Source organism: Arachis stenosperma, chromosome 8 (genome assembly GCF_014773155.1).
Source record: "Arachis stenosperma cultivar V10309 chromosome 8, arast.V10309.gnm1.PFL2, whole genome shotgun sequence".
Lineage (NCBI taxonomy): Eukaryota > Viridiplantae > Streptophyta > Magnoliopsida > Fabales > Fabaceae > Arachis > Arachis stenosperma.
In genome coordinates this window covers 51,693,915-51,705,215 of record NC_080384.1, presented here as the reverse complement: position 1 = coordinate 51,705,215, position 11,301 = coordinate 51,693,915, and the positions used below count along the sequence as shown (strand labels likewise).

The 11,301-nt window shown below is 36.3% G+C and overlaps 1 protein-coding gene across 1 annotated transcript; it reads left to right on the top strand.

Moving 5' to 3' along the window:
• The first annotated feature begins 6,701 nt into the window (after positions 1 to 6,701).
• LOC130946944 (protein KINESIN LIGHT CHAIN-RELATED 1-like) lies at positions 6,702 to 10,746 on the top strand. Its single transcript, XM_057875851.1, has 3 exons — positions 6,702 to 7,946; positions 8,801 to 9,709; positions 10,335 to 10,746. The coding sequence occupies exons 1-3, from the start codon at positions 7,354 to 7,356 to the stop codon at positions 10,567 to 10,569; spliced, it is 1,737 nt and encodes a 578-aa protein (XP_057731834.1). The 5' UTR covers positions 6,702 to 7,353; the 3' UTR covers positions 10,570 to 10,746.
• The last annotated feature ends 555 nt before the right edge of the window (positions 10,747 to 11,301 follow it).

The following is an 11,301-nucleotide window of genomic DNA, read 5'->3' as shown; positions in this document are numbered from 1 at the left end:
AAAGGTTCCCCATCGAAACACTACCTAAAAAGTTGTTGGATTATGACTAAAAAGCCCGAACAGCGAAGACAAACAAGTCGGAAGAAGGCTGAAAAGTCCCCTCAACAAAGTAAAAGGAGCAATACCAGACTCGCACAAGGAGAAACTACTCAAAGATCGACCAAAGTCAGGATGCTTGAGCACGACTTCCCTGAAGAGATCAAAACTCTGAAAGCACGGTCTCACGGAAAAGTCCGAACTCAAGCAGGGGCAAAGTCATACAGGTCGACGTCAGCTAAAGAAGAGGCGCAAGTACGACTTAAAAAAAGAACAAGCCAAAAGGTTGGGAAACAACTTAAGGCTCAAATGCGCTTAGCCAAAAAGGATACAACTCCACTCAAAGAAGGCACAATCTCAAACAGGGCTACGAACGTCATCCGAGACTAAAAAAGGTTCTATATAAAGAACACTAAAAAGTCATTGAACAAAAAGCCCGGATATCAAGCCGCAAGGATAACTTCGCCAAAGCAGAGCGGTCGTCAACACAAACTTAAAGCAAGGCGTGATCCAGAAGGCAAGGGTAGAAAACCCACACTACCACTCAAAAGTGGTTGGAATGTGAAAGTACCAAACCTCTATAAAATCTGCAAAGATTGCAAAGCAATGAAGAAACAAGCCAAACAGATGCTTGAGCACGACTTCCAAAGAGATCGAAGCTCTAAAAAACACGATCTCATAGAAAGATCAAACTCAAGTAGGGGCACTGTTCATATCCTGGGTCAGGCTGTCCGACCCGGGATGTTTAGCGACAAGCCGACCGACCTCTTTAGATCAGACTATCTGACCTCTTCTCAAAGAGCTCGGCCAATGCCCGACCTCTTCTCAAAGAGCTCGGCCAAATTGCCAAAGGAGCCCAAAGCAGGCCCAAAATGAAGGAACACAGCCCAATCTAAAGACAGCCAAAGCCCAGAAAGGTAAAGGCGGTTCCCCTAAAGATAAGATGACTTCACTCAAAGATAAGATAAGATAAGATAAGATAACTATCTTATCTCCAGAGAGGTCACTCCTCACCATTATAAATACACTAGAGCACCCAGGTATAACTCATACTCTGATTCTACTCAAAACCTGTTTAATACCCATGCTAACTTAAGCATCGGAGTCTCTTGCAGGTACCCCCACCCCCCGGTGACGAAGGATCAGCAGTACAGCCAGTCCAACAAGTCGGACACGACAGCTCCGGCCATCTCCCACCAGCCGGACACGTTAGCACCGACCAGTACAGAAGATCTCGTCCGAGATCGACCTCCAGTTTCAGGTAACCCTCGGAACAGTTACCAACACTCCCTCTCTTCCCTCCATAACTTCTCCTCAAACCCTTCGGTTTCTTCCCTCTCACTCCACTACCTCTCTTCCATCAAAAGCCTAAATCTAACCAAATGGGGAAGAAAGTTATTGCTAAAAGAGCACCGCGTGAAAAGATTCATAAGCTTCCTAGACCATCAACTTGCTCTCAAGACCCCACTTTTACTCCTTCACCTTCTCCTCCTACCTCTCCTCCTCGCTCCGCTCCCATGGCACGAACCAAAACCACGCCTAGGTACCTTGCCCCTACCAAGCCGACACCACCAAAGGCCACAACTTCCAAGCCAGGCTCCTTAAAACCTGGTTCTGCGAAGCCTAGCTCCTCCAAGGATAAACGTCAGGCGGCTGAGGGCCCTGTTCCCGAACCAACACAACCCAAATCCATGTCGGTTCCTGTGCGCTCTCAACGAGGTAACACTCGAGTCCCTCTAAAAAATGTTAAAGAACCAGACATTGGACCTTTTGATCACAAAGCTCACTTTTTGACCTCTCACTCAAACTATAACCCCTATAGATTCAAATCTGCCATGAATAATGACTTTTATGATGGGGTTATCAAGTATCGCACCCTTTGTCCATCTTTTCTCGCTGATCTGCCATCTTTGAAAAGAAAAGGTTTTCCATTTGTTGATAACTTGATTTTTCTGGACTGGAATCCTCTTTTTGACATCAAAAAGCCTGTTTATCCCTTATTGGTCAAAGAATTTTATGCAAACATGACTTATCATGAAGGCGCTGCTCATTCATATGTAAAGGGCCGAGACATAGTTTTAAACAATGAAACCATCAGTGATGCTTTAAAATATACTGATGTTGGGCCTTGTGCTTACACTTCTGTTAAGTGGGATGAAGGAGTTGGAATATCTTATCATGATGCATTGGCTCACATTTGTGAACATGTTTCTTTAATTGATGGCATTACACCCACTCACAAAGCCCTAGGATATAAGCGTGCTTAGTTGCACCGAATGGTCAACCACATTATTCTGCCTCAAAGCGGCTCATATCAAAGGGTTTCCTACACTGATACTCTTGTTTTATATGCCCTTCTCACCAAAGCTAAAATTTCATTTGCATACTTGATGGTTAGATATATATTTGACTCTGTTAGGAGTGAAAAGGACAAAGCTCTTCCTTATGGCATGTTTCTAACTTGCATATTTGAGTATTTTGGTGTTGACTTGACCAATGAGGAATATGAAAATAGACATTCATACCTAAAAGGGGGTGGTTCAGTGAAACAGAACAAAGGACCTACTCGATCTGAAAGGGTGGTCTTAGATGATGAAGATGAAGACTTTGTTCCTGAGGATTCTCTGTCTCTCTCCACTGAGGATACATCCATCTCTACTGGAAAGAAATCTGCTTTGCTGAATGTAGTTAAAGATGTTGTCCAGGAGTTCGTTTTCCAATCAAATCACATGATTGCGATGAGCAAATAGCAAAGGAAATTAGCTAGCAAACATGAGAATTTCCTAAAGAAATCAAGGGATAGAGTGGCTGTGTTCATGACCTTCATTGATAACCTTCAAAAGGATGAAGACCTGCCACTGATGTTGATGAGGAAGCTGATTCGGAGGGAAATGGCTCTGATACCTAAGATTTGTCTCATGAAAACTGCTGCTGCTGCTCTTTTTGTCTCATGAATTCTATTTCTTTAGCTACTTATGAACTGTTTTAATCTTGGATGACTGTAATAAGTCTAAATATTGTTGTACCTTTGTTAGTTCAGTTAGTACTTTGGACTATGGTCTAACTCTTATCTGCAGGTTCAATATGTTACTTTTGTTGATCTTGCTTGTTGTCCGCCCTTGATGACAAAAGGGGGAGTAGGACAATAGGTTGGTAAAATGTGTTAGGATAAGTTTTTGGCTTTTGACTTTGTTGCATTAAAACTTGATTTCACATGCTGCTTTTGCTGCTGACATCAGCTTAATGATTGGGCTGATTATATGGTGTTGCCTATTTGATGTGTATAGCTCTTCACTGTACTCTCTTTAAGTGTAATGTAAAACAGGAACAAAAGAGGAAAGCTTAAATTCAGGGGGAGCTAATTCTGAAAAGGAAAGGGGAAGCAACATAAAAGCAAATGACAACAATCAAAGGGAGTTTCTAAACCTTACTCAAATTTATTTCCTTTTGATTACTACTTAAATTATGTTTGTCATCAAGGGGGAGATTGTTGAGTTAAGAAATTAACTAAATTAATTAAGTGATGACAAACATTATTTTTGGGCAAAATAAATAATTAGTGTTGATTATTTATAATTACTTATTACTAATTATTTATTATTGCAGGCCAAAATTTAATAGCCCAAATAAAATGAAAAAGCAATCAGCAAGGATGTTGGGCTGAAAGCAAGATTAAGAGCCCAAGGAAAAATAAAGAAAGAAGCCAAAGAAATCAAAACAGGCCAAGCACATCACTATCCGATCCAAGCCCGATCTGATTTCAGAAAAGTGATTCCCTCCATCTTACTCCAACCAAAGCAACGTTCCCCTCTCTTGTGTCTAAGTCAAATCAGAGTTTCAGAAAAGTAAGAAAGAGAAAGAGAAAGCTTCTTCCATAAGCTTATCACCAAAGAAGCAAGAAAGAGAAAGATTAAGCTTGAAAGACAGATTTCAAATCACCCAGTTCAAACCAAATCAAGCTTAGGTTAAAGGTAACCCATTTTCTCTTGCATGCATCAGATCTTCATCTCTTCTTTCCAACTCTCTGCTCTATCCGAAATGGGATACAAAGGAAAGATAGCTTCTGCTCTTCTCTGCTGTGTATCCACGGTCTTAAACATGACTTGGGGACCAAGTTGGTTTTCAAGGGGTAAGATTAAGTTGACCATTGGAAGATTTCTATTGTTGCTGTTTTATGGCTTTCGGTCAAGATGAAGAAATCAGAGGCAAAGTTTCTAATCTAGGGATTAAGGAGAAAAAGTGAATCTGTGGGTTGGTGAAGCTCAAGGCTCAAGGTGTTGACCTTGGAAGAAGGACCAAGGAACTGGCAAGGAGATAAAAGAAGCTTGCTGTTCATTCAGAAAGCGAGGAAAAAAAACTAGAGCATTGAGGTTTTGTTCTGAAAAGTGTTCTTTGAGAAATTTCAACTAACTGGACAGTGTAACCAAACCAAAGGTGCATTCCGCCAGTATGAAGAACTGAATCAAAGGCTTGCTAATCTGGCTTTCGCATAGCACAAAGGCTGTTGATGAATTTAATCTCCTTCATGTTTTACTGATTGTAATGTACTTTTCTATGTTTATCTTTCTGTAATTTCTTGTGAGAAAAGGCATTGTGAGAAAGCTCAAGTAAAAGCCATGAGTGGAAAAAGGCTGAGTGATACACTTGAGAGAAAAGCCTAGAGTTATTTTCTGATTTCTTTAGGTTGGTTAAGTATCTTGTATCTTGTACCTGTTTGGTATCCCTTTCTTAGTTGGGTTAGCACTAAGAGTGAATAGTTAGGTGTTAGCATAGCCAATGTCAAGTTAGGTTAGAACTTGAGTGTGAAATTGGTGTATGTAATACTTTTAACTATAGTGGAAATTCCTCCATTGTTGTGGAGGAGACTAGACGTAGGTTGCATAGCACAAGGCAACCGAACCAGGATATATGCTGGTGTTAGCTTTTCTCTTCTTTGCTGTGTTCTGTTTTTCTGATATTCATGAGACAAAAATAAATTGTCTCATAAATTTTCGCTGCTGAGTACAAACAGAATCAGAATTGAAAGTTTTGTTTAAAAGGGTTATAACAGCTAAAAAAAAGAAGGTATAGATTCAACCCCCCTTCTCTAAGCCTACCACAACCTTCAGGTGCCAAGAGTAAACGACGTCGTTTACTCATGTGGCAGAAAGGATGTCATCTCAGTATTTTGTTTGTTTAGTCATCATAAAAAATAGTTGAAGAACCACATTAGTACCTAAATTTAAATCTAGAAGACCAATATATTGATAATTTTAAATTTTAAGGACCAAAATAGATAATCGCATGAATCTTAAGGACCAAAATGAAATTTTAGTCCTTGCTGATCAATGTGAATTAGCTTCGCTGATATTATTCCTTTTAAGAAAGGATAGAGATACTAATAACTCCTAATGAATTCAAATTTTGAAATCAGCTTTTGATTGTAAGAGGAATAACTTTTCTTAGCCCCATATGTTTTTTAGTTGAAAAATAAAAGCTTACCTTCTAAGTTCTAAACTAAATTCTAATAATGATAATAACTTAAATTATAAGAATTTCATGGAGGTAAGGTAATCAATTTTTATACAATGGTGGTGTGATTAAATGGGTTAAAATTTAAAAATGGTGTAAAATAGACACTCCTTTTTATGGGAGATAGATAATATTTTTTGTATTATGAGACCTTCAAAATTGTAAAGTTGCAATTTTTATGTATAAATTATAAATTATTAAGATTTTGTCAGGTGCAAAATCTCTAGAATAGATTATTAGTATAAAAATGCAGCATTACCATAATTATTAAGATAGAATTAAATTGGTTGGTTCAATTCACAATTCGATGAATGAATGATTTGATCGACTCGATTAGAATCTTAAATTAAAATTGTGTAAAATCGATCAATTTGACAAAAATTTATCTAAATTGACTAACCCATTATAAATTTATAAATCAGACAAATCTTACAAAAAATTGACGAAAATTCGTACATTTTTTTATCAACTTAAAGTTGCAAAGTTGAAATTTTATAAGGAGCTAAGCTACTCCTTGATCTCTAAGATCAAAACATACTTTTAAAGAAGAAAAAAAAAACAGTTACAATGTTGTGATTTCAAATATTATGGCAGGTCTCTGTCCAAAAAAAAAAATATTATGGCAGGTGTACTTTTATACAAAAAAAATAGCCATGGTATTGATATGTATTATCGTACGTAATTTAATTAAATATATCAAATTATTTAAAAAAATTTATCTATTATTTTCACTAAAAATTATATTTGCGTGAAATTATTTTCATACAAGTAATCACTATTATTTATTATCTAAGTTTTAATACATTAAAGTGATTAATTGAAAAATTATTTAAAAGAGTAGCATTAAAATATTCAATGTATATATAATATATACATATATATATTATATTTATTAAAAAATTTTAAAATTTATTATTAATAATAGTTTTAATGTGTATCCGTTAACTAAAGTTATACAAAAATAAAATTTTTTTATTTTCTCCTTCAATTGATTTAATAAAATCATATAATATAAAATCACATTTTATATAAACTTATAATATAAAAAAATCGGTATCATCACGTTAACTTAAGACACAATCAAACGTAGATCATACACATTAATTGTTTCCCAATTTAGACATTTCTACGTAATCTACTAACCACAAATACAAAAAGGGGGAGAGAGAGAAGAAGAAGAAGAAAAAAGAAACTGCAAAAAAAGCAGCAGATAGAGGCTTCTGTGTAACTCAACTCAACCTTAAACAAAGGCACATAAACATAAACAAACACTACTTGTTCTATTAGTTCACCAATCATTCTATCATGGATTTTGTTTCAATCTTCTTCCCCTTTTTCCTTGTCAAGCTTGTTCTCAGATTAAAGTACCCAAATGCTATGATCATGAGGCGTCTCTTCCAAGCAACCTTCCACCACTACTACCACCATAATCCCTAATAATCCATTACCACAATTCTCCAATTCAATTCTTTTTTACTCTTCTTCTTCCTTTAATCATAGCTACACCCAATTCCCTAACCTAACCTAGACTCAATATATACATACATACACATTAGAATTACAACAACAGCATAAAGTTTCCATTTTTCTTTCCCAAACCCACAAATTGAATTGTGAATATTGAAATTAGTGAAGAAAAGTTTCATTTTCTGTAATTCACTCAACACAATACCCTGAAATTCAATAGTGGGCAACTCATTCAGCTTAGAAAGGAAAAAAAAAACATTTTTTTCCCCAATTCACATAAACCCAAAATCCAGAAGCCCCAAGTTCCAATTTTGAATTCTAGGTTTTCAATCTTTAACCATGCCAGGACTATTCGCCGCTAGAACCCCATCAAAAACGCAGTCGTTTCGCGATTTCCTCATTGAACCGCCGGAAAACGAACCCTCCAGCGAGCTGAACCCTTCTCCGCCGCCGACAGCGAAACGAACCACCATGAGAACGCCGGATAAACTCGCCGTCGACGACAACGATACCTCCCTTGACAACCCAGACATGGGCCCGTTCCTTCTGAAGATGGCCCGAGACACTATTCATTCGGGTCAGGACCCGAAGAAAGCCCTAGAATACGCAATTCGGGCCTCCGAGGATTTCAAGCGGGTGTCGGGTCCAAGTCCGGATCTTGCCACGTGTCTCCACGTGGTTGCTGCAATATTGAGCGGGCTGGGGCGGTTAGAGGAAGCGGTCGAGACTCTGGAGCGGTCAATTCTGGTGTCGGATAGTGCAGAAAACGGGTCGGGTCATGCAATGGTGAAGTTTTCAGGGTTGATGCAGTTAGGAGATACTTATTCAATGATTGGGCAGTTGGATAGGTCCATTGAGTGTTATGAATCGGGTCTGAAAATCCAAGTTGAGGCTTTGGGTAGATCTGACCCGAGAGTTGCTGAGACTTGCAGGTATAGTAAAATTTCATTGCCTTATACAATGGAGTTTAATTTTGATGGAGCATAAAACGTTCTTTTATTTTGTTTTGGTTTTAAACTCTGTTATTTAGTTTGTAGGTATTTTAAGGTTTAAGGATTAGGATATAATATTATTAAGTATGCGAAATATTTCCACTTTGTTTTTGGTGTCCCACATTGTTTATTTTTCTTTTTGGACTTCTCATCATCTCAATTCTCATGTATGTTGGTTTGTTAATTAAGTAATGTATTATTATTCTAGTGATTAGTGAGTTAGTGGATCAGTTTAATTAGTATATCCAATGTTAGTGGATTTTGTTTGAGTTGGGTGGCAGAAATGATGTTGAGTATCTGTTATAAAAAAATTCTAAAAAAATATTGTAGAATCTTTTCTTAGGTGGTTTGGTTGGATGCTAGACCCTCTAAAAGAAAAATGTAGTTTAAAATAGTTCGACTTTTTGTCTCTGAATAATTTGATCAAGGGTCATATGGATCTGAAAACAACAACCTATGAATTGTTTTGTTGGTTTTGGCCTATTAGAGCATTGGATATGGATACATTATCCATTGATCATTGCACTCATAATGGCGCATCACATGCACTGCGCAATTGTTTATTCTATCATATTCAAATCAGTTCCTTCTGTGCTGGATGCAGCATTATTGTTGCTTTGAACCATGGTTATGGATTCTGAATGATGACTCTATAAGAAAGTATTCAATAGAAAAAAAAAACTCTCTTTTGTTTTGTACTTGAAAGAAGCAATATAAAAATGACATGAGTTTAGGAACTAGTTGATTGAAGTAAATGGTTAGCTTCATAAATAATTCCTTTCCTTTGTTAATAGATACTTAGCTGAGGCGCATGTTCAAGCCATGCAATTTGATGAGGCTGAGAAATTCTGCAAGAAGACCCTTGAGATTCATAGGGAGCATTGCTCACCAGCTTCTCTTACAGAAGCAGCTGATAGACGTCTTATGGCCCTCATATGCGAGGCGAAGGGAGAATACGAGCCAGCACTTGAACATCTTGTCCTTGCTAGTATGTCGATGATTGCCCATGGGCAGGACAATGAGGTTGCAGCGATTGACATTAGCATTGGCGATATTTACTTGTCGCTCTGTCGTTTTGACGAGGCTATTTTCGCCTACCAAAAAGCGCTAACGGTGTTCAAAACCACCAAAGGTGAAAGTCACAGTTCCATAGCATTAGTGTACATTCGCCTTGCCGACCTCTACTACAAGACAGGAAAATTGCGCGAGTCAAAATCCTATTGTGAAAATGCGTTAAGAATATACTCCAAACCTGTACCTGGAACTACCCCAGGGGAAATTGCAAGTGGATTGAACGAAATCTCTGCCATCTATGAAGCTTTAAACGAGCCGGAGGAGGCGCTGAAGCTCCTCCAGAAGGCAGTGAAGTTATTGGAGAATATCCCCGGACAATATAGGACAGTGGCAGGAATAGAATCCCAAATAGGAGTAATCTTCTACATGGTTGGGAGATACAGTGATGCATGGAAATCTTTTGCGAGTGCCATTGCAAAGCTTAGAGCAAGCGGAGAGAGGAAATCAGCGTTCTTCGGATTTGTGTTGAACCAGATGGGCCTAGCATGTGTGCAACTGTATAAAATTGCGGAAGCTGCCATGCATTTCGAAGAAGCAAGAGAGATATTGGAGCAGGAGTGTGGAACATACCATTTGGACACTCTTGGAGTTTATAGCAATCTTGCAGCAACTTATGATGCCATGGGGAGGTAAGCACATCTTTCATTATTAGCTTGAACAATATGTTTCTGTCTTTATGCTATTTTGTGTTACAATCATCTATTCTTTGTGCCATTGAAGCTTTCATTTCTTCAATACCCTAAAATTAGTAGTCACTCAAAATGTTGCATCATGGAAGATCATCATTATCATTCATTGCCTAGGGACAATTCTTTGGCCTAGTAAAGCACCAACATAGCTCCCATAAGATCACTTAGTTAACGAAATATACGATAAAGGTTTAGCTTCGCCTAACAAATTCATCTAATCGTCAATTGGGCTTAAACTAAATTTTGATTGGATTCAATGGTTAAATGGAGCAAAAGTATAGGGAATCTCGAACAAAGTTTCAATCTTTCATGAGTTGTTTCGTTAGCGAAGTGATCTTTCGAGAACTATTTTGTTAGTTCACTCCTCATGGCATGTATAGTGTGACACTGCTTCCTTTTCCATTAGTTGGTGACATGAGTGCATATTTTTTGTCTTTCAAAAAGGGACCACTATAGGGCTTTTGTGATATTTTGCTGTATTGAATTTCTCGGCACAGAAGACATAATTATATGATTCCATGTTAGTATATGATAAGAAAATCTCTCTTTTTTTTGGTGTGTACAGAGTTGAGGATGCCATTGAGATATTGGAGTACATACTTAAGATGAGAGAAGAAAAACTTGGAACTGCAAATCCAGATGTTGATGATGAAAGGAAAAGACTGTTTGAGCTTTTGAAAGAGGCAGGAAGAGTTAGAAACAAGAAGGCAAAATCACTTGAAAATCTTATAGAATCCAAGTCCTTCAAGATGAAGAATGAAGGGAAGAAGAAAAGGGTTGCATTTGGTTTGAGAACTTGAAAAACAGAGTTTTATTGTCATTAAAAAAAAAATCTCTTACATGTTCTCTTTTATTTGGCATCATGAGAATTTTGCTAGTGTTTTTGTTCTATGAGCCTTTACCTAGTCTTACATATGTTAATATTGTCAATTGTTACCCTTGATATATAAAAATTTACTGATTTTTTGTGTCACTAATTCTATCAAAATACTAAAAGGAATTTATCTTATATGGCAACTTATGTAGGCAAATTAGTCCATCAGGGTATTTGTTATTTCCAATCCATCAACAATGGGGAAAAATCAAATATGATGTTAGAAAGTATAATCATGTTTTGTCTTGTATATATAAATAATCAGTAACTAAATTATTTATTTTATAAAATATATGATAAAATATAAAATATATATTGTATTTTTTTAGTAAATAATATACAAAAATATTCTATGTATACTAAATTTAGTTATAAAATTAGTCATTAAATATTTATATATATTTATATATGTTGATTTAGGTAATATTTTTAAATAAATATTTAATTACTAAAATAATCAAATCAGTTAAAATTGAAATAATTAAATATATAATAAAAATAATTAAATTTATTTATAATAATATAATAAAAAAGTTATAAGATACTAAACATGTATTACATGTAATAGTTATTTGATAACTAATTTTTGGTATATATAATAATATTAATTGAAAAATATAATTATTACATGAATTTATCTAATAGTCTTTCCTTCCTT

What these genes read in the sequence shown, in the direction of transcription:
- LOC130946944 (XM_057875851.1), top strand. Translation starts at nt 7,354, where the DNA reads ATGCCAGGACTATTCGCCGCTAGAACCCCATCAAAAACGCAGTCGTTT. An exon ending in AGAGTTGCTGAGACTTGCAG is followed by an intron (nt 7,947 to 8,800) that starts GTATAGTAAAAT and finishes CTTTGTTAATAG; the next exon opens with ATACTTAGCTGAGGCGCATG. An exon ending in ACTTATGATGCCATGGGGAG is followed by an intron (nt 9,710 to 10,334) that starts GTAAGCACATCT and finishes TGGTGTGTACAG; the next exon opens with AGTTGAGGATGCCATTGAGA.